The 25,147-nt window shown below is 41.2% G+C and overlaps 4 protein-coding genes across 8 annotated transcripts; 2 read left to right on the forward strand and 2 right to left on the reverse strand.

Moving 5' to 3' along the window:
* Nucleotides 1-200: 200 nt before the first annotated feature.
* Nucleotides 201-7,604, reverse strand: med20 (mediator complex subunit 20). 5 transcript variants are annotated; one of them, XM_086116977.1, is made up of 5 exons: nucleotides 2,113-2,163; nucleotides 1,914-2,011; nucleotides 1,370-1,515; nucleotides 683-936; nucleotides 201-616 (listed from the first exon to the last, which is right to left on the reverse strand). In XM_086116977.1, the coding sequence occupies exons 3-5, from the start codon at nucleotides 1,461-1,463 to the stop codon at nucleotides 395-397; spliced, it is 570 nt and encodes a 189-aa protein (XP_085973103.1). In that variant the 5' UTR covers nucleotides 1,464-1,515; nucleotides 1,914-2,011; nucleotides 2,113-2,163; the 3' UTR covers nucleotides 201-394. The 5 variants fall into 5 exon arrangements, with proteins under 5 accessions (XP_085973103.1, XP_085973101.1, XP_085973104.1 ...); XM_086116975.1 differs by having other exon boundaries at nucleotides 1,690-2,011; XM_086116978.1 differs by lacking the exons at nucleotides 1,914-2,011; nucleotides 2,113-2,163 and adding an exon at nucleotides 7,585-7,604.
* On the forward strand, nucleotides 2,383-7,240 carry bysl (bystin-like). Its single transcript, XM_086116973.1, has 7 exons — nucleotides 2,383-2,783; nucleotides 3,253-3,412; nucleotides 3,501-3,639; nucleotides 3,805-3,938; nucleotides 4,016-4,176; nucleotides 5,540-5,642; nucleotides 6,666-7,240. The coding sequence occupies exons 1-7, from the start codon at nucleotides 2,525-2,527 to the stop codon at nucleotides 7,018-7,020; spliced, it is 1,311 nt and encodes a 436-aa protein (XP_085973099.1). The 5' UTR covers nucleotides 2,383-2,524; the 3' UTR covers nucleotides 7,021-7,240.
* Nucleotides 7,605-7,932: 328 nt separating the features above from the next.
* ccnd3 (cyclin D3) lies at nucleotides 7,933-13,316 on the forward strand. The gene is made up of 6 exons (XM_086117406.1): nucleotides 7,933-7,965; nucleotides 8,473-8,682; nucleotides 8,749-8,964; nucleotides 10,130-10,292; nucleotides 12,026-12,159; nucleotides 12,812-13,316. The coding sequence occupies exons 1-6, from the start codon at nucleotides 7,933-7,935 to the stop codon at nucleotides 12,986-12,988; spliced, it is 933 nt and encodes a 310-aa protein (XP_085973532.1). The 3' UTR covers nucleotides 12,989-13,316.
* Nucleotides 13,317-13,394: 78 nt separating this feature from the next.
* On the reverse strand, nucleotides 13,395-24,257 carry nuak2 (NUAK family, SNF1-like kinase, 2). The gene is made up of 6 exons (XM_086117937.1): nucleotides 23,972-24,257; nucleotides 19,317-19,437; nucleotides 18,512-18,663; nucleotides 17,586-17,651; nucleotides 16,885-17,137; nucleotides 13,395-16,053 (listed from the first exon to the last, which is right to left on the reverse strand). Exons 1-6 carry the CDS (start codon nucleotides 24,194-24,196, stop codon nucleotides 14,996-14,998), a joined length of 1,875 nt encoding a protein of 624 aa, XP_085974063.1. The 5' UTR covers nucleotides 24,197-24,257; the 3' UTR covers nucleotides 13,395-14,995.
* Nucleotides 24,258-25,147: the final 890 nt, after the last annotated feature.

Here is a 25,147-nt window from a genome sequence, read left to right on the forward strand (position 1 = left end):
GCTTGACCTCATTAGGGTGAGTTGAAGCATAAACCCAGTTTACATACTTTGAGCAGAAGGTAGGGTACACCATGGAGGTTCCACACCCAGCCTTATCACATTAGCATTCATATTCAGTCTTCAGCTGAGCCTATATGGTAAATACCTTGTTTAGTGTCATGTGTGTGAGCACTGGAAAAGGATAGGCGAATACGCAAATATTTCTGATTTTGTTCTTCTCCAGTGTTTTTTTTTTTAATACAAGACACACCCATCAAAAGGGTTTATACATGATGTAAGGCTCCAGCAATAAAAATAAAAGTCCAGGCTTTCCTAGATTCCAGGATGGTAACTTAAGCCGCAGGAGCAGAATTGATGAACATTATTAGGAATATTCAAAATCAGGAATGGCAATTCAACGCACATTATTCCCTTGAATTTGAAGTTTACGCAGTTTGTTGAACAACTCCAGGTACTGTGTCATGGTGTCAACGCAGTCGGCCGGTGCAAAAATGCCTTCAGGCTTGGCAGCAAAGGCAGATGGCAGGTCTGGGACACTGGGGCCCAAGAATGACTGCATAAACTCCTTCATTAGATTCCAACAGTCCCCCGGAACCACACAGGGACAATATTCCACCTGCAGAGAGAGTGAGTGCAGTTACAACAAAGTGAGGTTGTGGGATCGTTGGCAGTGTGCCCTTACTTCTACTGATATTCCTCTGGCACTTGAGCTCATGGTCACTGTGCCAACTTTGATCAGGAAGTCGCAGTAGCGGTATCGTGACCCCCGGCACTCCACTTTGTGGCCTTTGGCATTCTGGAAGTGGCTCTTTAGCTTCACCATAAGAACGTCAAAGTTTGCGTCAGCTACCAAGCAGGGCCCGTTCTCAAACAGAGCCAGGCAGCTTAGGGGGGTTTCAGAGTTGTGCATCACATATAAGAGTTTGGACGGTTGGCCTGGAACACAAAGGTAGCACTATCACTATTACTGTTGTTTTACATTCAGTATAATGCCGATCCTACTTTTCTACGGACTTTCGAGGGTTACAAACCATTTTTGTAACTTCAGTCTAAACACACCCATCTAGAAAAGTTGTAATTGTACTACAAGGTAATGTTCTGTATATGATATTTATATTCATTATATTTTTCCTTTGTTTAACTAAATAAGGTGAGCAAAATACTAGGAACATCCTGTGATTCAGTTTACTCTAGTTTTACACTACTGAAAACCATTACCATGTAAAAACAAAATATTGTGAATGCAAAAACTACCACCGTGCCGCCCGAGAAGAACAGTGCCCCCAAAACGGAGCTGCCCTGCTGCACATTTGAACACATATTTCAAATGAAACATGTAGCTAAACGGAATAACAGCCTTAAGTATTACCACTGACAGTTCCAGTCGCATGGTACGTCTCACAGTCGACACAGAAGCTGCCTTGTTTCACAGCTCCCAGCTGCTCTAGTTTCTTGTGCACCATATCCACAGTCTGCTGCACGCTCTTCCCCTCTGCCACCGGCACCTGGCACACACTAAGTTACAAACTTTGTTTTAAACTCAACAAACAGCAAAGTGATCACAAATTTGCGACTGAATATTATTACTCAGTGTTAACTATTCCACAGCACATTATTGTGCTATTAGAGATCATCGGATGTACCACAGACTTATTTCCCTTAATTGGTCAGAAAATATTAATTCTTTACCATAAATGCACCGTTGTTCATCTATCCATGTCAGTGATGTATCATGACAAGTAGTACAATTAAATGTTCTCCCACTAGATGGTTGGGGGTACATAATTTATCCCATTCATTCAAAAGAATAAGTCATGGCAGACACAGGTCAGTACTTGTGTGAGTAAACTGAGACGAGCTAATGATTATTTCAGCATGCAGTATCCAACTATTGTTTGTATTTGGTGATATACCGTGAGATTTTCTCATGTAAAACATACGAATTGTCCCAATAAAGGTTGAGAATCACAGCCTAGCTCCGTTCGTGAATAGACAAAGCGATGCTGTGGACCTAAGATAAATCAGAAGGGTTAAATGCGCGTTAAAACGCAATAGGTTTAATGAGTGACAATGCCAACCGTACACTGATACAATAAGGAAATATAACCTCACCAAGTAACCCCCATTTTTATTATGATTGTTTATTGCCAGATGCCGTCTTCAAAGTAGGCTGAATACTTCCGGGTGAAGGTCTTCTTCGTCTTGTTTATTGACGGTGAATTTGGGTTTTCCGGTAAAAAATAAGTCAAAAAAAAAAAACAACAACACGTAAAACAATATTGATTATTATATTTTTATTTTGTATGAACGATATTAACTACATGATACAGAAGAAAAAATATAATGGAGCATTTTGAGATGTGAACATATTGAGGATGTGACGTAACACATTACTTCCTTTCTGAGAGACATTGGCACGTGTTTGGCTAACTTCTGTTTACACCGTTAAAACGATTTGAACGTGAGTTAACATACGCGGGCGAATTTATGAACGTTTTTATTACAGACTAAACAAACCGCAACCATGCCGAAAGTGAAAAAATCTAAAGGAGGAGGTGACAAGCGAGGGCAGTCTGACACTCTGGTTGACCAGATGCTACAGGGTGACACCGTTCGAAGCAAAGGCCGAGTGAAGCTTCGGGACGATCGGATTGAGGGCGAAGACAATTACGTGAACGAACGTCTGTCCAAGAAGATCTTGCAACAAGCCAGAATTCAACAAGAGGAACTCCAGAGCGAATATGGCCTGGTGCCAAAGAAGAAAGCACCCGTCACGTTTCTTGGTAAGGCTACCAAGACATGGATTGGGGCTACACTACAAACAATAAAACTCACATGTTGCAATGGAGCTTGTTTTATCAATGGCATTTCAAACAAATTAATAACAATCTTCCAATTGAACCTCCTAATGTTTTGCAATATACTGCATAAAGTGTGGTGTAAAGTTGCCTCTGCACCCTTAATTACTGCAGTGCTTACTGTATTTCATTTGATGTTTTCATTTATGGACTACAGGTATTTTTCATACAAATGTTTACCGTCATTGTGATTAGGGTATTGACGGACTACAGCATGTCTGTACAAATTTCGTTATATTGTCATAACCTACAGTTTTTCTGCATTTAGTTTTTAGATTCTTCATGGTGAGATTTTATTGTTGTCTTGTGTCTCAACACGCACACAAATGTGCCAAGTGGAACACAAGGACTTTTCTAACAATGTTTTTTTTTTCCCCTTGAAATTATTTTTCAGGTCCCTCATCTCAGGATGCAGATTCAGATGAGGAGTGGCCAGCGCTGGGAGCAACCGTTGGTAACGGTGACACCAACGCTGTGTGTGATACCGAAGTTGTGGTTGATGCAGATGACGAGAAAGCCATTGAGATGTTCATGAATAACAACCCTCCAATGAGGCAAGACCCCGGTAGCATACGACTTTGGATCTACATAATCAAACACAAATAAATGATTTGTGTGTATGTGTTTTTTTTTGTCTTGCAGGCGAACCTTAGCAGACATTATAATGGAGAAGATAACAGAAAAACAGACAGAAGTAGGAACAGTCATGTCAGAAGTATCTGGCTGTCCGATGCAACAACTTGACCCCAGGATAGTAGAAGTGTATAGAGGTGTCAATAAGGTGAATGGCCTTAAAATTAGACACTTGCACTTTTGCTGACACATACAGTTTAAATCAATAAAATAATGAAAGAATTTAGAATTTTGTTCTTATCCAAGTGCATTTGGCAGCTTGAGGAGATTCCAGTCGGAATTTAAATGTGTTTTTGTGCTATTTACGCTTCAGGTCCTGTCAAAATATCGCAGTGGAAAGTTGCCAAAGGCCTTTAAAATAATACCGGCACTTTCAAACTGGGAGCAGGTCCTCTATTTGACTGAGCCCGAGACCTGGACGGCAGCTGCCATGTATCAAGCGACGAGGTCAGTTCTCTGCATGACATGAATGGGGATTTTTTCAGAATGACAGTCTTCATTATGTTGATTTGCTTTTGTTGCAGAATCTTCTCCTCCAATCTGAAAGAGCGAATGGCCCAGAGATTTTACAACTTGGTGTTGTTGCCCAGAGTTCGGGATGATATTGTTGAGTACAAGAAACTCAATTTTCATCTTTATAGTGCTCTGAAGAAGGCTCTGTTCAAACCAGGGGCCTGGTTTAAAGGTGAGACTTTTGCTCAAGGCCAAGCTAACGACATCCCATACTGAGGCGTTTCAAAAATTCAGTATTTCTAGAGTTAATAGTCATCAGTTTTATTCATGCTACCTGAGAGATATTCATTTAATAATGTTTATTTTTGTGGTTGTATTTTTTGCAGTGATGTACAGCACTAAATCATATTAACAGCTGTTTCTATCTCACTTTGTCTAGCTAATAAAAGTTCCCAAAATATTAATACTGTATTAATACGTCTGAGTCCAGTATCCCAATAATAAACCTATTGTTAAATGACTTTCATCAAAATCAACACTGCCACACTAATTTTTAGCTTATATTCAGAATTAAAGTAATTATATTCAGCTTTCTCAGCAATGTACCGGTAGTTAAAACTGTGGACTTGAATACCAAATCATTTCTGGTATTTGTCAGTTTTTGGTTCACAATGTCCACTGACACCAATTGTTTCCATTCTGGATATAAGATGTTGCCATAATATTATTAAATCATTTCCTATGTGGAATTTTCGTCGCACGTTTCGAAACGATCATTGTGTAACATGTCCACTTGGTGGCGGTGTTGTTTACAAAAACATGATAAGATAAGATAAGAAAACCTTTATTAGTCTCGCAATGGAGAAATTCCCAATGCTGCTGCTCCTTGGAGTTTATTGATTAATGATCCGCAATTGAATATTTCAGTCTGTGTTAAGATGGTTACTAAGAATAGGTACTTATGAACACGCTTCAGTTATTAATTTTTACGATGTTGAAGAAAGTTTGTAAAATGTTTTTCTTGTCCTTAAACACAGAAAAATATATTCAGACTTTATACTTTCATATTTGTAATTTAATGAAATCAGGTCCAGAACCACCGTTGTCTTTCTTAACTATAAAAAAAACATCACCGTATACAATTAGGACATATAATTATCCTATATAGAGAGAGAGAGCTATAATGTTTAACTTGGGAAAAGCATTAATAAATATGAATCGTGGCCTGATTCTATTATGTTTATTTGCTCTCAGTTCTATAACCCTAACACCACTGCACAAATTGGCACTCTACATGGCCACTGACGCAACCATTGGAATTTATTGCCATTGTATAAAAGATACACACTTACCATTTTATCAGCTTTTAAAAAAAACATTCATTACATAATCAAAGTCATATTTCAGGAACATGTGTTGATCATATGACCGACTAAAACACACTACGGTACATGCTTTGAAAGTCAAATCTGTACTCAAACCAAACAAAGGTGAGTTAATGTGGTTGGTGCATTTTTTTTCCATAGAGATACACCGCATAAAATTTAAAAAAGGTGAAAATTTAATCTTAATCTTTAATCTTGTTTGTCCCACAGGCATACTGATACCCCTGTGTGAATCTGGGACATGCACTCTCAGAGAGGCAATCATCATCGGAAGCATCCTAACGAAGTGTTCTATCCCTGTGCTCCACGCCAGGTAAAAATTGTCTCCTCACATACACTATGTTATTGTGTTGGTATTCTTGTTTAATGATGCAAAATTGTTTATCTAATTACTTGATTCATCAATGGGATAATCTCCACATTCCTACATACCCACTTGGGCTATGGCAAGTGATTATGGACAAACTTACTTTGCATTTTGAAATACAACAAAAAGATTGCAGACAAACACATCCAAACCAACCACATCACCAACATGGACAAGGTGCCGCTCACTTTCGAACAGCACGGTAGTGATACGCACAACAGGGCACGTGAAGTCAGCTTTTACTGTTAGGTTGAGTTGCCATGGTAATGGACAGAAACGGCCAATGTGACGTTGCTAGCGGCGTGGGAGCGATGCTGAACACAGTTTTACTGCGCTGCGTGAGTTGCACCACAATTTGTGATCGTATTGTGGATGCTTGTGCCAACATGTCTCCTTGCACTGTTGTGCCTTCCCAAAAGCCGGCATCATTTCTGAGGAGCCGCACAGCAACGAGACTGACTCTGACAATGATGCGAGGCAACATGGTGTGTTTGAATGTGAACTTGCCCGGCTGTTCACAATGATAATAATGTTTCGATGATGGAAGTAATTCACTGCCACACTGGCCAACGGGCCACTGTAAATGTTGAACCCTGCATAAAAAATTGTGATAGTTCAAATAATTTGGTGTGAGTAAAATTGTTGCGCAAATAAAACTTTGTATAAATTTATAGGCCTACAAGTGCAAGGCGGCTGCTGATCCATAAGGATTTAGAGTTCATGCTTTTTCGTATTTGTAACTGTAAAACATGTATAAAGTGATAAATTGTTCACACACCAATGATGCATTTTTTAGAGAATAATTTAAAAACAGTTCCCAGTTGTCTTTTACCAATAATAGGGCAATTTATTTTAAAGGTGCCACGATAGTTGTTGACATTCAAAATGAGCACATTACAATAGGTGCGGTCAGTTTGCATGCAGTGGAAGATTGCATAACATGCATCCTTTTTTTTTTTAACCTTTCAGCGCCACAATGCTCAAATTGGCAGAAATGGAGTACAACGGTGCCAACAGCATTTTCCTGCGTCTGTTGCTCGACAAGAAATACGCCCTGCCTTTCCGTGTGCTAGATGCCTTGGTGGCTCACTTCCTATCTTTCCGCACCGAACAGCGAGTACTTCCTGTGCTCTGGCACCAGAGTTTCCTCACACTAGCGCAGCGATACAAGGCTGACCTTGCCTCCGAACAGAAGACGGCGCTGCTAGAGCTGCTCAAGATACAAACCCACCCTCAGATCTCGGCAGAGATTCGCAGAGAACTACAGAACTCGGAGTCACGGGATATTGAAATCGGGATCCCCGCAAATATTGACATGGACTGAGAATTTGTTAAGATCCCTAGCCCCCTCCCATGAAAAATCAGTTGAACGCAGTACATCGGACAGAGTTGAAAAAGCACATCAGTGCTCATATGTGTTCTCAAACATAAGGTTTTCCTCTGAATTGCAGTTTCCGCACAGAAATGCTGTGTGTGTATGCGTTTGATGATGACTACAATTCAAAGCAGCAATTTGTATTAAAAGCAAACTGAATCCTAAACAATTGGGAATGGAAATCACCTTATTTCTCTCCTGTGTGTGTGTTCATCCATTTCCAAAGATAAGATATCGAGGAGTGTAATTAATCTACCGGTAATTGAAACATTCATCCATTTTTTTATGCTTATCCTCATTGTGCCTGATGATGAATTTGGGCTAGGGGCAGGGCACACCCTGGTCTTGTTGGCTTTCAATCACTGGACACATACGGACAAACAACCAGTCACGCCTATGGACAATCTGGAGTTTTAATGATGTGATCTGTTCATATTTTATACGACTTGTCTCATGGTCTCCTTTTAATACCATTTATACCTCAACTAAATTTTTAAAATAGAAAATATTCACCAGCGTATCCGTTAGGTTCACCATCAAGCGGATGCTTTTTCTGAAACACAATCAACATAAATTACAAGGCATGGTAAAATCCGTAGTGCACAAGGTTTTTATCGGTCAAACATTATAAGCAGAAAATTGAAATATCTAAAAAAGCCCGATGTGCTACAAAAAAAGTAGACATTTTAAAATGAACGTCAAAAATACTTATTAGGAAACATACAGCCACCTCCGATTACGACCAGCGTTATCTACAGTAGTTGAAATTGAAATTGGTGTCAGTCCCATAAAGCGTGGCTAAATCTGAACGACCGGTTTGTTCATAGAGCAGCAATTGAATGCTAACATTTAAATGCTAAAATGTCCATGGTGGGCACCAAATCTCTGAGCCCGGTAAGTTTTTCCAGTTTGGTCGACTTTGTAAGCTACCTCCTCTGATATCTTATTAATACATGCCCCGCGAGTTTTAAAGAGATTAAGACATGCTGTGCTCATATTTACGGCAATGATATCGAAGGAAACCCAAACACGCTAGCAGCTAAGCTAAGACAAATGGGCGTTAAGAATGATTTCTTAGTGAAATAACAGTAAATTCTCGTTCAAATGACTAAATTTTAAAAAGATGTGTTAAAAGACATCGATTCATATTTTCCCACAAATTGAAACTGTTCCCAGGAGTTATAATTTCTTTGGCATGCTTTTATCAAATTACCCCAATGATGAAGAGTCATCACTTTTAATTCATGTTAATATTCAGTATAAATTTAATCTACGTTTTAGTTTGCCAGCTATTGATATTTAAAATTATTCAAAATTTTGGGGAACACTTTATACTGAAAGATCCAATTGCTCATTTGTTTATGATATTTAGTGTTTGTTCTTTATCTAACTTTTTCCAAGGATGAATATTGTGACCCTCAACTGGTGTTTGATTATGACGTGGCTGTACGGGCGGGCTACGACTTGGAATTATTTGGGAACCTCCGTGCTGTTCAGAGCCTGAGAGCCCTGGAGGAGGGAACCAGTCGCCGAGTGTCTTCTCATTTGCCTGGAATCCAGCAGAACATCCAGGCGCTCAAGAGGAAGACAGTGATCATTTGGATGTTCCAGGTTTTCTAACAGTTTTATGTGTGAGTTTAATAGGGTTTCTGTGGTGCTAACTGTGTTTTCCTCTAGGTATGTGAGGAACAGAAATGTGAGGAGGAGGTGTTCCCGCTTGCGGTCCACTACCTGGACTCTTACCTGAGCTGCCATGCTGTGCGAGACCCTATGCTGCAGCTTTTAGGGGTCGTCGCCATGTTGCTGGCCTCCAAGATGAGAGAGATGGTTCCTCTGACAGCCAGCAAGCTCTGCATCTACACCAACCTCTCTATTTCATTGCCAGAAATCCTGGTAAATGTGTCTCCTGAACATGCAATCAATGATCACGATCCAGACTTCCATCCATCCATATTCTTTACTGCTTGTTGTCATTAGCGCTGGGGCCTATTCAGGTGGGGTAAACCTTGGACTGGTCACCAGCCAATCACAGCGGATATAGAGACGAACAATCATTTACAACTAAGGACAGTTTAGAGTTGTCAAAGTTTTGGGAATAGTTTACAGCTTGGCTTGCTTTAGCTAAAACAGCATTGACTCCTGAAATTTTCCTCAAAGCTGGATAGCTGTTATGGCGGGAGCCACCTGCCATTCTGGTAGTCAAAGAATCCGAGATTTCTGACATATGTACGTTCCATATACAGTAATACTACTGCAACAAGGTATTGGATTAAGATCCAAAACACAAGAAAAACTAAATACGGTATAATGAAAAATCCCAAAGTATTATATCCCAGGTGACATCAGAAAATTGTCTATAAACCTTCTGAATGTGACTGAAACATTTCAATAAGCTGCATACAGTGGGGAAATCCATCCATCCATCCAGCCAACTATCCATTTTCAACACTGCCCACACAGAAATCCGGCGTGTGTATAATTACACCCTCAGCAACACAAGAGGAAATGTGGGGACAAAAATCATGGTTCTTCTTTGAATGGGTTCTTTCCTTAGGCCCTACCTTATCCTTTCACAAATCTAAAAATATAACAATGCTTTGTCATGCTGACAGTAGACAGCAAGGTAACCAAACTATTAGAAACACACTTTTTAATGCTGCTCGATAAAAACACAATCCTAATGCCTGAATTTGTCTACCATGACCTGTTTTCACCAAAATAGTAGGTGCCGGTAGATGGTTCACTCAAAGTGTTTCCCAACTTGTCACAGCAAAGTCTGAAGGTTAATAGGACAAAACAGCAGAAAAAACATTTGAGCTGCACAAACATTCCTCTAGTGTTCTCCCCCCCCCCCCCCCTCATAAAGTGGATCATTTATCCTTTCAATTCCCGAAAAGGATCTCTTAAATAACACCGTTTGGTTAAACAGGCCACAACAGGCGTTTATTGATGGTTCATGGGCAGCTATAAATTTTGAGGCACTGATAATCACACAATCAGGCATGGTAAAATCCTGTGTGTGTGTGTGTGTGTGTGTGTGTGTGTGTGTTTGTTGCAGCAGTTCGAGGTGTCAGTGGTGTCCGGGTTAGACTGGGGTCTGGCTTCTGTGCTCCCCTCTGACTTCCTGGAGCCAATTCTTCACGGGCTCTCCTTTCTCCAAGCCCAGCACCTTCCCAACGTGCGACGACATGTTCACTCCTACGTCGCACTGGCAACCATCGGTGAGTTGCATAACAATGTTACATAAAATCCGGCAAACGTCAATATGAATTGTGCACTGATAAGATCACAGTGCCAGCTAGTTTTTTTTTTTTTTTTTTAAATTGCTTGATATTGCACCCCTTGCATTTGAACACATTTTATCATTATATCCTGCAAGGATATCTTAATCTCCTTTTGTTTTCCTACTCACTTTGGTAAATATTTAACTTTGTGGAAGGGTCATCATGCCTTCATCTTAATAAGATTGACCACTACTACCCCCTCAAAAAAGAGCACGAAATAGCAGCTCTCGCTAAACACTACTGCTGGAGTTCCAACCAGGGACAACTGAGTCCATGCCACCAATGCCAAGTTAATGAATCAATTTTAAAGTCGCGCTACAAGTCTTCAAAGCATTTAGTACTTGAGGCCCAGAGTTCCTTTCTGATATGTTTGAATAATGATGAACCAAACAGATACTACTATCTTATCCTCAATGTTCCATTTACTTGCCACGCATGTTTTTGGAATGTGGGAGGAAACCGGAGTACCCGGAGAAAACCCACGTAGGCACGGGAAGAACATGCAAACCCCACACAGGAAGCCCAGAGCCGTAATCGAACCCTGCACCTCTGCACTGTGAGGCTGATGCGCTCACCAGTCGGCAGCCCCATTGGAAAGTAGTAGCAAAAAAATAAAAATAAATTGCCTGCACAAAATGTAGACATTTTAAAATCGTATTAAAAGCAGATTTATTACACTGAACGTTTCTATCCACATATTTCACACATGTTTAATATTTACTTCAGGGCTTGCCTTGCTTGGCATGTCATCGAACAGTGTGTTCATCATTAACATATGTCTTAATTTCTGAAATCTTAGAAATGAATCCAGACCGAGTTCAGCAGGAGGGTTTATTTCATTAAAATGTTAGAGTTTAGTATTGATCATAAACTTAAGATAGTCGTGTCTTGGCAGAGGTCTATGCTGGCCTGCCATTGTAGTCATTTTCAAACTGAGCGTTAACTGTGGAAATAAGGTGACTTTGACCATTGGGAACAGTGGATGCTCTGCAGCTATAAGTTTGATTGTGTTGTGTCAGCAGTTCATTTAGGGGACAGAGAGCTGAGTTTGTATAATTCAGTATTGTGTGCAGTGAATGACTGCTGTCCCCCTATTCAGCCCACGCTTCTCACGAAGCTCTGCAGTGCTGCCCCAGGCGACAGCTTTAGATGCTCTGTGACACAAAACCCCCCCCACCAAAAAAGTTATGACAACTCGCAGTTCCCTTACATTGTGACCCATTCGCAGAGGTGTGCTGGGAAGGCTTGAACGGTAGACTTGGTGTCTCGGCACTTCTCCTCCCTGAGGCGTTGAAGATGATATGTCCGATTGTCACATTTTAGCCAATGACAGCTTTTAAAGTGCTTTTGTTCCTCATGCATGCAAAACAAATAACTTCTGCATTTTGAAATTGTACTTCTGCCTTCTTGAGTATGACTTCTGTACTTTCCATTCAGTGAAAATGTCTGTAAATGTGTTGGGGGATAAGAAAGATGAAAGTATTCAGTCAATTAAACAAAACAGATTTTAAAAAATGTTTTTAAATTGATGATCAATTATTTCTTCTGAGCATTAGTTTATGTTCTCATTTATACAAAATACTAAGCACTCAACACTTAGACATGTTACTTCACTGAGGTATTTGCTTTCCAGAGTTCTATGTTCTATGTATTTCTTCATTCATTCCCAGAGTTGAAGTCTTTTGACTTTTTGCCCTCCACCCTTGCTTGTGCCTGTGTGAGCACCGCAATGCAGAGGCTCAACTTGGTGGACTCGTCTGACTCACTGCTCAAGTTTCTGGCTAATCTCCTGGTCATTGATCTGGTAAGGATCATGTTTACAGTTTCACTTTCAACTGCAGTGGAAAACACGGTTTTCGAGATGAAAAAACTGAAACCAAACTGTACAAAAACAATAGCAATATTTCTCATAGGTAAGTGTTATTACTCCATTCCAGGCACCCAGAAATATTAAAAAAAAATACAATACAATATGAAATAATTACATGAATTGACAATAACACCAGAAAAAGTAACGACACAGAAGTGGTATTTTCCGAAAAGCTTAAACAATACAGTATGAAGATGATAAATATGAAATAATGAAACTCATCATACAGGGCCAGTCCCAGTTCTGGGAGGGCCATCACAACATGGCTCATGATGGTGCGACTGAGCCACCACCCAAAAAGCTTCATGTGGGACCCTTTAAATTTTCTAAAAACAAAGCAGCTATACCAAAACCAGGACAAAATTGGGCTGAAAAAAGCTTGAAAACCAAAGTGTATGAAAGCTATTCATACCAAAACCGAGCTTCCACTGTGCATTCATTATAGCAGATGCTTTTATTCGAGTGACCTGCTCAAGCAAAAAAATAACGAACAGCAACCGTAGGCAATCGAATATCGATCACCGTTCATGTTCTCTCTGGCCTGCTGTTGAACATTTTGTTCTTTTGTGCTTCACCTCGGCCACAGGGCTCCGTCCTCCTCTGCTACAGTCAGTTGCAGAGAGCAGTGGATCTCATCCTGCCTTCTTCCCCTTTCCAAGCCGCTGTTTGCAGATCAGAGGTCAGTCAGGCTCCCGCTGATGTTGACCATCTTTTATTGACGTCATTGACGCCCGGTGAAAGCCAGCTGGAAACTCCGCCCTGACACCACAGGCAAGTGTGAATGTGGCGGGCCGAAATGTCTTTTTGCTTACACGTAACAAGTTAATCACAGCGTTTAGATCACTTACGGGGGTTGACACAGGTTGAAGATGTGATGCAATGTTGCAGATTGTTTTGAGGTACTTTCAAAGTTACCGCAGAAGTTTTCAAACACTCATTCGTTGTTGCCCATTTACATTGGTATGCCTTTCTTACACCACACACTTGGGACTCAAAGCTAGCCATAACTACTCGAGTTTCAAATGTTTTAGATTGCATCCATGTCCCATGTTTGGAATCTAAATCGACTGTAAACGTGTTTGGCTTCAACATCAATGTTACCGTAAATGTGTTCAAGCTCTGCATTACATAAAATAATTGCATGTAAATGACTGACAACATGAGGCAGCACTTGCTTACTTTTTATTTTCTTTTATTGATGCACTCATCCCAGTCACAAGAGTGTCATACCAGGCGATAACTTTGGCACATGGAAGAAAAATCGAGTTCTCAACAAAAGGACCTAAGCGAACATGAAATTGTACCAAAAAAATATGAACACTTGCTTTTATGAACACTGCTCTTTAAATTCTTGAAATGACAAAATCTAACTGAAATGCTGACAATTTCAACCTTTCATGCACTGTATACACATTCACATCGGCTTTACATTCTGGAGAACCTTCAGTTTGTCAAAGAAAAACTGAAACACAAACATTGCCATATCACCATTCCAGTTTCAGGTTTGCAGTTCTGGGTGCTTTTTTTGGGGTTTTATGTGCAATTATAAAAGTAATTCCACCCCATTTATTGGCTATCGTGTAATAACTTGTCACTTTCTGATGTTATTATTCACCGTTGTGATTTCGAAATAATGTGAGGATTTCCAGTGTGAAATAAAAGTTTGATGTCCTGGAACAAAATCAAGAGCATATATGCCAAATATTTCTTTCATAAGCATTTTAATATCATAAACGCAGAATGGACACGTCTGTTCACTGTATTTGTAAGGAGTATTCACATTTAAGCTATCAAGAGAAAGAATAAAACCTCTTATCTGGCTTTAATACATTTTCTATAGTTCTTCCAAATAAAATGCAGGACCTGAGCCATAAACCCAAAGACACCCAAGCACCATCATTTACTTCATCCGTTACAGATGAACATTTAGCTAATAAAGCTCACTATTTACTTCAAACAAATGCTGCCGTCTTGCCTGAATTGTGACTGGAAAACATCTGTTGAAAGACAGTGGCTATACCTGTGCACATGCAATAGTGTAGATTTGGGTGTAGCGGCAGGTTTAACAGGTTACGCTTGTTATGCGTCAGTTTGTTGTTATTCCGATCATCTTTCAAATTTGGACCGCATCATTTCAAAAGAACACACGGATTGGAAATAATTAGTCCTGAGCACTTGGGCATTTAAAGACAAACGGATCCACGTGTGTTCACGAGACTGCTCTTTGGCATCAGGAATTGTTGGAAATTTGCTTCCATCATAAAATGCAGTAAAAGTTGCAACAACTAATATAGAGAAGCAGGACTCAAGTTGAACCTGACTGACAATGACATTAAATGATAAAAGTGCCATGAAGCCATAAATACTTTTCTTAAGTGTCTGGGTGGAAAAAAAACACAAAAAAAACAACCCCCCCCCAAAAAAGGACTCTGAATACATATCATAATAGGTCCAAGAAGGATCCCCAAATGACCGATGGTCCTACACAAACTTACATTCAAGATGTTTTGGTTTTAGGGTGATTTTTGATGATGCTCTTTACTTATTCAAAGTTTGAGCACCTGAGACCCCACCTCGCATTTTTTACAACGATCATTTTAACCCGATCGAGCCATAAAATATTTCTCCCTCTTCCCTTTTTTTTTTGGTGTGTGCAATTCCTGATGTTGGCCGCTAAGATGCTGCCGATTGTGCGCTACTCTCTTGTCAGAATGCACTTTGGCGTATGATCGAGAGACATGTGCGAAAGCGACAGCGCCTTCATTGGCGTTCATCTCGGAGCAGGGCTGTGAATCATCAAGGCCTGCTTGTAAGCCTCAGTGACATTATCGCAGTCTGTAATGGAGAAGGCACTGTCAGCCACTCCGGCATCGTAGCAGTTCCACTGCCTCTGCAGCCCATCTCCGAGAATACCGTCTTCTTGAATGTCCAGCAGGTTGTCAGCGGACACACACCCTCTCATGGCGGGCCCGCCAGCTTTGCCCGGCCGTGCTGGAAGTCCTACACGGTCTGGAAGATCGAGCTGGTCAAACGACTCTGAGGACAGAATGCTGTCCTCGCTGATGGCGCCACTTGATCTCACCCTGGCGCCCCTGCTGGGTAATGAAACAGTCAGCTGATCCAATGAACCAAACTCCTGCAACCCATCTGAGGAAAACTTTCCATTTCGCTTGAGGATGCCTTTCCTGTGGGTTGACGCTGAGGGGCACGCTTTAGATTGTGGAACACAGCCAGAGTCACTGTTCTCAGGAGAGGATGAGTAATAGCCAGATTCCTGCTCTGTGGGCTTCTTTAGGATACCTTTGCGAGGTCGCATTGCAGAAGAGGGGTCACGTTCACTTTCTGGAGTGGGCAAACCCAAAATGTTCTGCTGCTCAGCTGAAACCTCAACCGGAGTCTCGTTCGTCACCCTCTGTTTCACACTGTTTCTTCTTTTTAGTATTCCTTTAGAAGGCCGAGTGTCTGTAGCCCCTTCATGGATGGGCTGAGAGACATTATTCTCCTTTCGTGACCTACGCACAGAGCGTTGGCGCACCACATCGCCCGCGCCACTACCCTGCGAGCGGAGCAGGCAGCGCATCTTGGAGCCATTCTCCAGCAAAGGCCTTGACGTTCGCCGCAGCCAGCTGGCGACGCAGGCCAACCCGGCCTGGTGCTGCGTCGACGGAGAGGCTGTCGATGCGGTCTCCTCAGCTTGGCTGGCCTTTGTCTCGGCCAGGACTGACTGCTGGTAACCCCAGTTGAGCCACCAGTGTCCCGCGATCTCCTCAATTGTAGCTCTGCGCTCAGGGTTTACCATTAGCATCCAACGAATGAGACCACACGCATCTGTCAGGAAGCAAGAGGGGTCAAGAAAATGTATTATTTGTCTGCAGCATTGGAAATTACATCATTAAGTCATAATCAACAATTCCATTTTGATCCAAAATGATATTCAATGGATGACTTTAATGCTTCATCTGGAATATATCTTTATTTGGCATTCCATCTTCTGATCCAGCATAAAATATGTATCAGTAAGTTTCCAGGCTTGATGACACAAAAAATATATATTTCAAACCCAAACTTGATGTTTTCCCTTCAATGTGGGACAGACAATCACCCGGCAAGTATACAAAGAGATCCTGTGGTGGTTTAGCTTTGTTCAGTGTTCAGGAAGAGAGTTGTAGCAGCACAACTCATGGCTGCTTTTTTTAAATTCCCTGAGCATCTGGCGGTTCCTGGCGAAGAAAGAAGAAGCCTGCCTTACTCATCTGACCTGGCTTTGTGACCCCCACCTCCCCCTTTTTCATTCCCCGGCTCAAGGGGGTTATTTAAAGTGATCCGTTTTAGAGACCTGCACAACATCAAGATGGCCAAGACAACAGAGCTGCAGATCATGCTGGAATAGACATTCCGGGATTTTATTAAAGGCATTGTTCAGAGACTCGGAAAGTTTGGATTTGAAATATAGCTTTTGTGACACCAACCCAGGATCTCTTTTGGCACACCTCATACACAAACATAAACTGTATTAAATTCAGACAAGGAATGTGTAGTTTCCAGACAAAATTTTATGGGAACATCATGAAAAACGATCTACTTTATGCATAACCTCTGTCTGAGGTACAATAGCAGCTATAAATTATTCTCCCTGTAAAGAAATTATGAAACACTCACCAGAGGGTTTGTTTGGTTTTCGGTAATTTCCAGTGCTGATCTGCTGGACGAGTGACTTGTGGTTGGTCCCATCAAAGGGCATGGTGCCGTGAACCATCGTATACAACAGCACCCCAAGAGACCACGTGTCCACCTCCGGTCCACGATATGGCCGACCATTTACAATCTCTGGAGATGCGTACAACGGGCTACCGCAGAATGTCTGTAGGTACTCGTCTCCGTGATAAAGGTTTGACAGGCCAAAGTCTGCAATCTGGAACAAATAAAGCGCGAGATAGACACATTGAACTTTCAGTCGCTTCCTAACTAAAAACATACCAAATACTTTGGACAAATCTATTGAGACACACCTTCCACTCAGAACTAATCAATTGGGTGAGTGCGCCTTTTCACAAGACTGTTCCCCATTGAACACTGCGAGGGTTGAAAAAGCATGCTCGGATGGTTTTGTTTCCAAGCACCTTGGGATGAACTAGAGCAGAATATGTGAGCCAGGTCCTCAACAGAAATGACCTCTGACCTCACAGCACTAATGGACAAAAATGTCCTACAAACACATTTGTTCAAGTCTCATGACCAGGTGTCCCAATACCTTTGTCCATTTAGAGTACAGTTGATCACTTAAAATCAATGATGTTTTTTGATGTCATTTTTTTTGGTCTTGGACACAACTGTATAATAAGTTACAGACAGCTGTATACCTTCACGTTGCCATTGCCATCGAGTAAAATATTCTCCAGTTTCAGGTCCCGGTGAACTATTCCATTCTGAAAAGAAGAAGAAGAAAAAAATAGTCCATATCAGTTATTTTCACAACATTGCGTCCGTGAAATTCCGTACATGACAATCCTTGACATTTTATAGTGTGTTAGTCTACACTACATAAACGGATTATCCCCCCCCAGGTTGGAACGCATTCTTTCTTCTTTTCCTGGTGCGTCAGCTATGCTGCATTGTCCTTGGCTCTGTGGGGGGCATGCCTTCCATGAATATTTGCCTTTGAAAAAATGCAAGTCATCTGCTCGCTTCTAGCCAGGGACATGCTGTGTAGCACTGTCGATTTGGTATGAAGATCTATTGTCTGCACATTTTTATGATTCAAAGTTGGGCCAAACATAGCCAACATTTTACAATGGCCCTTTGTACGAGAGGCCGATAAAAACAAAACAGGTGGTTGACGTGAACATGATAGGTTAATTTACTGTGTAAATATTATCTAGTCTACATGTCAAGCACCACCACTGAAGCTTTAGCTTTTGGCCTGCTGGAGTGGGCCGATGGTGTGCGAGTGTGCTTGTTTTGTTCCATCGCGCCCTCATTAGCGAACGTGAATGTGTGTGTTGGAATGGTTGGCCTTTAGCCCCCCCCACCGCCATTGTTCTCATAGCATCCCCGTTCCAATCAGCCAGCTGACAGTTAATAATGGTCATTATGCAACAGCGGGGGGGTTCTGATGTCCTAGAAGGAACACGAGCTGAGCAATTGGTCTGAGGAGGAGCTCTGCATCATTCATGTGCACAAAGCTGCCATGTGGATCATGCAAAAACGTTGCAAAGTCCAGCTGTCATAACACATGTCCTCTGTTGAACTTATTGGATGAACGCGTGAGATTTAAACGCATCCTTACCTGATGGCAGTAGTGCACAGCGGACACAATCTGTCTGAAGAAGTGCCTCGACTCGCGCTCGGAGATGTGCCTCCTGTCACAGATGAAGTCGTACAAGTCCCCCCGGCTAGCATACTCCATCACAATCACGATTTTGTCCTTGTTCTCAAATACTGAAAAGGACAGATAAAACCATTTCAGCCAAATACTAATCGGAATTCAATGTACTGACATATGGCAATTCAGACTATGCACAATCTAGTGAGATCCAACACAGCTGAAATACAGATTTCATACAATTCAGGTAACAATAGTTGCAATAGCAATTTTTGCTATGGCAATATTTGGCCATTACTACCACTTACAGGACTAGAGAGGAATACCACACATACATACATCCATACACACAGTGTACAGTGTGACACCATGTCTCAAGTCACATCCTGAGTGTTTAACTCCCAAATCCGAGTCGAGTCTCTAGTCTTTTAGATTTCTAGCCAGCCAAACGAATTGGGATAAACGCTATGCATAGCGACAAGTGCGCATTGAGGCAATTTTGATTCGGGGAGCTGGAAGACACAAGGCCATGTGCGCTGCCCACAACATTGCCGTTCTGATGCAACGCGGAGTCACGGACTTATGTAACAGAGCATCAGTTGCCACAAAAGGCTTGCGTGAGCGCACTCAGAACCAAACAATCGGAGACTGATATAAACAGCTCTGTTTACGAGTATCATGTTTCGCTCTTCACGTGTGCGGCCAAACAAAGGCACGACATTCTACACAAAAACCAAAAAGAAAACCAACACTTGCACTGTGCGCATACCTTCGTATATGGTGATGATGTGCGGGTGACACAGTGATGACATGATCTCGATTTCTCGGCGAATGTGAACCAGGTCTTGCTCATCCTTGATCTTCTCCTTTCTGATGGACTTAATGGCAACCTTTTAAAAGAAGCACGGAGAATATATGAGAATAACATCTCCAAGGCTTGACAATAATTTTCTTTAAACTTATCAGTATTTGGCCATCTGTTCAATGAATCATACATTACAAAGAAGAGATGAGGCTGATTATTACCCTGTTGGCAGAACATAGCGATCTGTTTACAGCTAATGGCTCTCATGAGAACAATTCAAAAGGGAAAAAAATCTAAAATAACTATTACCGAATACAAGAATAGTTCACTGACGTATAAAGCTTCTGTTGTAATGATGCTTCAAATACTGGACCCTGAAAAGAATCCTGTAACAAGTATGAAATCGGGTCTTGATAATCAAAGACTTTTGAGAAGCCGGTATCCATGTGTTGGATCCGGGATGCCGGGCATTCCTCGCCACTCAGCCTCAAGGTTAAGAAGCGTCATCATGAGGCACCAGATGGTGTTTGGGATAGCCTTCTTATTTGCGAGGCCTCCGGGCTACCCGACAGACAAGCGTACAAAGCGGAGACTTGACATGTCCATTTCAACCCGGCAATCCTGCCGTGAATCACCGTCTGGGCTGGAGGTGTCGTGTGCGTCAGTGCGGGGCTCACGCCGCTCAGACTCCCTTTCCTGACTTTTGCGAACTCAGATTTCCTGCGTTTGTTTGAATAGCTGTCAGACGGGCCTGCCGGACTCATGATGACTTCACACCCCAGTGAGGTTATCGGAGTGTGTGTGCGCCCTTTGTCACCGGCAGTTTGTTCTACGTACTCGGCAGCCACAGCCGAAAAATCTTTGGGCTCCAGTACAAACACTACCAGACTGCAACTGTGCTCCCACCCAGAAAGTGGAAGAACAACAAAGGCATGCCGGTCTCGACCTTATTAGGTTGTTTTGATTTGCTTTTGCAACTTAACACTACAACATGTTTTGTTTTTTTAATATGTCAGAAAATTTGCGTTTTTCCCACTTAACTCATTCAGTACCAGCCAATTCTGGACCAAGTCTGAAAAGACGTTTAAAAACGTCTTTGGGAGTGAATGAGTTAAGAATAAATGGTATTTTACATTTGTTTAGCAAATAGAATGCATAGCTTCCGTTGTTTTAGGCCATAAATTAGTTGGTGGGACATTACAAGCATTACATTTTGGATTTATGATGGCTTCTTTCATTGGAAGAAATTTCAGGAAATTAATTTGAACTAATAGAGACATTTTTAAAATGTGTTTTTCTCTGCCTACATATTTTCCTCTAGTATTTGTGCATCAGCATTTAGACATTGAGCCGTTTGCTACAGTTTTTTCAGAGTGGGCAAAATACAGAGGGGATAAATTAGCAAACCTGTAAAATATTTTTTTAGAACAATTTCTCCTTGTTCTCTTAAAGGGAATCTATCAAGAGAAAGTGAGGGATTCTTTGATGTTTTCCTGTGCACGTGACAAACCAAATTAGTGCTATTACAGCTCTGAGAGCGGCTCTCATCAATGGGTGCTGTGGCTCATTAATTTCAGCAATCATACTTTTTGGGGACATTTGCTTCACTAAAGGCTTGGAAACACAGAACTGGGGTGTAGAGTTTGGGGTTGATCCAAATTAGGATTGCGATGCTTTTAACAGAAGTCTGTGATGTGTCATTTTCGTTCCTCTTGTGGTTTTATGAACTCAATGAAGATGAGTGTGGTTCAGATCAAAGTGGCAGCCAGTATACAGGATGAAGCTATCGTCTTGTCTGGCGCCCCTCTCCTTGTGTCAAATCACATACGCTGTAGTGCTTTTGTGCTATTATTGGTAGGGCAGGTAAATAAAAACAAAGCAGAGGAATGTTGTATTTATTTACAACTAAGTTAAAGGCTATTTTGCTTGAAGCACATTTAGAGCAGCCACTTGGTACTTGTCAGTATTATGACAGCAGGCTCAGCAAGACGTCGGCAGGGGTGATTGTCGGACACCAACTCACATCCTGTGGCGCATGCGCGCGGGGTCACGACTCAACATGTACTGTGATGTGAGGGACACGACTCAACAAGTAACTGTGACGTGACGTGTACAGGTGTAAGGAGGGAAATTCCATCTCTGTTTGCACTTTCACACCAAAAAAAAAAACCCAAAACAAAAACAACTCATAACAATGAGCGTTACTGATAAACAAGACGATGGCTTCTCAGACGCGGAGACACTCCCTCGAAACTTTTAGGTCATGAATTGAGATCAAGCAGAGAGTCCGTCTGGAAAAAGGCAGGGGTGGAAACCCCTTCACATTCCAGCCGTAGCTGGGAGAACAAACAGTAAAGGTATAGACAAAAGGCTCTGGAAATGGAAGATGCACTAACATGGTTACACATTTGGCGACCCAGAGTAGGGTTGTTATAGCGAGAAAAAAAAATGCAATTAAAACAAACCTAAGTTTTTAAGAGCCCAAAAACATTTATGTCAGAAAGGCTCATAATATACAGTGGAGTGCTAAACTTACTACACAGTTGTAACGGTTCCAAAGTTATTCCTACTTTATCTACGTTTTCATATTTCTTTTCAAGCAGCCCTGACAGGTAAATCGACCAACGAGCACCTAAGTGGCTACTCAAAAAATATTGTAATGCTGAAAAATTCAAAAATGGTCAAAGAATTCAATACACCTCCATTAATTCAGACGACAATATTAAAGCGGATATGATAAATTTCAGCCAATTTCTGTCAAACCTTTTCGCATTCATTATCGGACAGTACTGTTTAATTAGACACTTTCATAAAGAACGTCAATGAAATTGGTGGAACGCTTACAAACTTTGAACTACAGTGGTGCCTTTTGATAAAAATTTAGTTCCATGACAATCTATTACCTTTGAATTGAATGAAAGTGCCCTTAATCTGTTCCGGCCTCCCCAAAAACCAAACAACATTTTTGTAAATGTTTTTCTAAAAATAAATATCACCACTTATAAAATATCACACTATGAAATTATAATTTATAAAAACATGCAGCAATAACAGTTCAGTTGAAAGTAAAGATTTAATCAGTTTGTTCATGTTTTAAAGCTTCAATTCAATCCTGTTGTGCCCACCTTGGCCACTGGGGGCAGTCTAACAATCCTACAGACAAAAAGGCGTCACTCAGTGATCAGGAGAGATTTAGAATCATTTTTTTGTGCAGAGGATAAAGAATACATGCCTGTGAGTGTTGTATCTCATCCGTCTACAGGTGTTGCTCGGAGTTTGTGTTCAAATAACCATAGCTTTAAAAGGTAATAGCACTGTGAATACAGATGTGTGCCGGTGGCCTTTTCAATTATGTGTTCGCCTTAATACAAGGTTGTTCTTTATTTTTTACTTACAATGCTTTATTCCCTTTGCTTTGTGTCTAGTTTGATCGTAAACTTAAACTGGGAGTGGCAGTTGGCTTACAGTCGGTATTTATTTATTTTTTTCCTTTCATGATCTGCCAAACTGCTGCAACTTGTGAAGTGAGTTCACTGCCACCTGACAGTACAGTTTGACAGTTTGCTTGCAATACAATACAGCTTTATTTAGATAGCGCTTTCACAACAGCTACAGCTGTAACAAAACCCTTTACAGCTTTAATATAAAATACCAAACACAATGCAACAGAACACATAACATAAAACATGCAGAATAATAGTCGAAACAACTGTTCCTAGATACGCTTTGAAGTAGTTGTAGATGAAAGGGAGAATCAAAAGTCTCTTTCACCAGCGGATCAGAGACGTCATGCCCACGGCGCGTGACGTCACACTCGTCTGCTCCAAGCTAAATTTGAAAATAAACTGTAGCGTCCATTGACGAATAGAGAGATTGGTTCAATTCTCCTGTCCCATTTGGATCCGCTTCAATTCCGCTCTAAATACTGTAGTTCGCTAATTTCTCATAAAAAAACAAACTATCCCAGTCAGCACGTGACATCAATTTGAGATCAATTTCATGTTGAAGATTGGATTTTGAGGTCATATTGATGTTTAATTGACACGAGAAGCCCACTGTTGATAGAAATCAGAAGTTGTAACTTGTCTTCTGTTAGATTTTGTTTTCATTATTTCCCCAAACGTCCCAGTGATGTGATATTGACCTCTGCAAAGAACCAAGTGCACCCCTTAATTTCGCTGAAGTGCCTCACTCACCCAAATGCCTTTCCCGGTTGGTTACAAGCCACTGGAGGTTTTACGGTTGGAGAGCTTTGTGTGCATTGACTGGTTTAGGAGCATTCAATCTCTTTTTTGTGTCGTCTTTTGTGATACGAGCACATTCCTCACACGTTTCAGAGTCCGCTGCTACGATCGGGGACAAGAATTGCCTTCAGATTGTGACATAGTGGGACAGATCAGCTACCCAAACATCTACAACATTGACGCAGTATTCTTTTAGTTTACGTAAAAATTGTGCGGTGTCTGACTTTTTTCTCAACTGCACTCTGCATGGAAGAACCTTGGTGCCATCTGTTTTATTTCTGAACAGATTACCAAGAAGCTCTCAGACTATCACCAATTAAATGTATATGTTGATTAAAGCTTAAAAAAGACAAATTATATATAATTAAAGCCTACCAGTCTGCCAGATCTCTCCCTCGCTTTCTTCACTTTGCCATATGTTCCTTTCCCGAGCGTCTCCAGGAACTCATAGCGGTGTTTTAGGTTGTGCTTGTGGTGGTGTCGCTTCACGGCTTGTTTCTTCACCTGGACCGTCGCATGGAGAGCTTTCACTTCGGCTGGAAGATTCTCGACTGGCGGCCAAGAGCTTGACGAATGTCGGCCAACACTGGAGCCCTCCATCCTGACCTGACGGAGGACAGAAAAGTGAAACTTAGAAGCACCCAACAGGTACACTACAGCGGGTTGGGAGGCGCATGCTCTTTCATGATACGTCATAGAGCCGATGGGCGGATGAGTGCGAGAAGGAGCGCTTGATATAATAACGGGTGATGCCGATTTATACGTGAAGCGAACGTGTCAATTGAAATTCATTTTATTTTACTCTGCGTTTGTCGTTGACCTCCCCTCTATGTTTTTTGGGTGTTGGAGCATAACATCCATACCTTTTCTCGAGTGCTGTACTGTACTGTAAATGGCACACAAATTCTATACCTTTTAAAAAATATAAAACTACGTACTGTACGTGGGACATGGGGATTCAATACAAGCGCACTGATACTCTTGCGGCACAAAGCACAACTCAACGCCTACTTGCTCAAACACAACCCTGTTGGTTACGATTTTGCGAATGGGAGTGATAAAAACATGTTTGTGAGGCAATCGCGTTAGTAGACCAATTCAAACAAGCAACGTTCTTAAAACTTGCATGTAAGAAAATCACCAATTAGTATAAACCCAAATACCATAACAGTGTTTTTCAAATTGCTATTGTTTGATTAGGTTGTCTATACTTACTAAAAGTAACAGGTCTAAACAGCCAATGGACATATTTTAAGAAAAGAAAAGCATCACACCACACCAGCAAACAAAAATGTCTCAAAAAGGAAGTACTGTATAGTATATACCGAAATAATAGTCTTTCTCAACGTATTAACAAACTGACTTACTTTAAATGCAGGCATGTTTAATCGACCATAAAACTATTCTGTTGTTTGAATTTCAACAAGTGGCTACACAGATAATTAACTTTAATACGGTGCCTTAGTTGGCAGGCTGTTTTTTTTTTTTTTTTGTTGCTGTTTTTGTCTTTTGTCATATGGACCCATTGTGGACTGTTTCACCGTTTTGGCC

This window comes from Hippocampus guttulatus, chromosome 8, assembly GCF_054856545.1.
Source record: "Hippocampus guttulatus isolate MCC_2025c chromosome 8, RoL_Hgut_1.0, whole genome shotgun sequence".
NCBI classification, from domain to species: domain Eukaryota; kingdom Metazoa; phylum Chordata; class Actinopteri; order Syngnathiformes; family Syngnathidae; genus Hippocampus; species Hippocampus guttulatus.

Bases quoted from the DNA above. Each gene is read 5' to 3' on its own strand.
- ccnd3 (XM_086117406.1), top strand. From the start codon at position 7,933: ATGTCCATGGTGGGCACCAAATCTCTGAGCCCG. The intron at 7,966-8,472 runs GTAAGTTTTTCC...ACTTTTTCCAAG, and splicing joins GCACCAAATCTCTGAGCCCG to GATGAATATTGTGACCCTCA. The intron at 12,160-12,811 runs GTAAGGATCATG...CCTCGGCCACAG, and splicing joins ATCTCCTGGTCATTGATCTG to GGCTCCGTCCTCCTCTGCTA.
- med20 (XM_086116974.1), bottom strand. The intron at 937-1,369 runs GTAATACTTAAG...TTTGTGTTCCAG, and splicing joins TGCGACTGGAACTGTCAGTG to GCCAACCGTCCAAACTCTTA. The intron at 617-682 runs GTAAGGGCACAC...CTCTCTCTGCAG, and splicing joins CCAGAGGAATATCAGTAGAA to GTGGAATATTGTCCCTGTGT.
- bysl (XM_086116973.1), top strand. From the start codon at position 2,525: ATGCCGAAAGTGAAAAAATCTAAAGGAGGAGGTGACAAGCGAGGGCAG. The intron at 3,640-3,804 runs GTGAATGGCCTT...TTTACGCTTCAG, and splicing joins TGTATAGAGGTGTCAATAAG to GTCCTGTCAAAATATCGCAG. The intron at 3,939-4,015 runs GTCAGTTCTCTG...CTTTTGTTGCAG, and splicing joins GCCATGTATCAAGCGACGAG to AATCTTCTCCTCCAATCTGA.
- nuak2 (XM_086117937.1), bottom strand. From the start codon at position 24,196: ATGGAGGGCTCCAGTGTTGGCCGACATTCGTCAAGCTCTTGGCCGCCA. The intron at 19,438-23,971 runs GTAGGCTTTAAT...TTCTTTTAAAAG, and splicing joins GGGAGAGATCTGGCAGACTG to GTTGCCATTAAGTCCATCAG. The intron at 16,054-16,884 runs GTGAGTGTTTCA...GCTTCCTGACAG, and splicing joins AAAACCAAACAAACCCTCTG to ATGCGTGTGGTCTCATTCGT.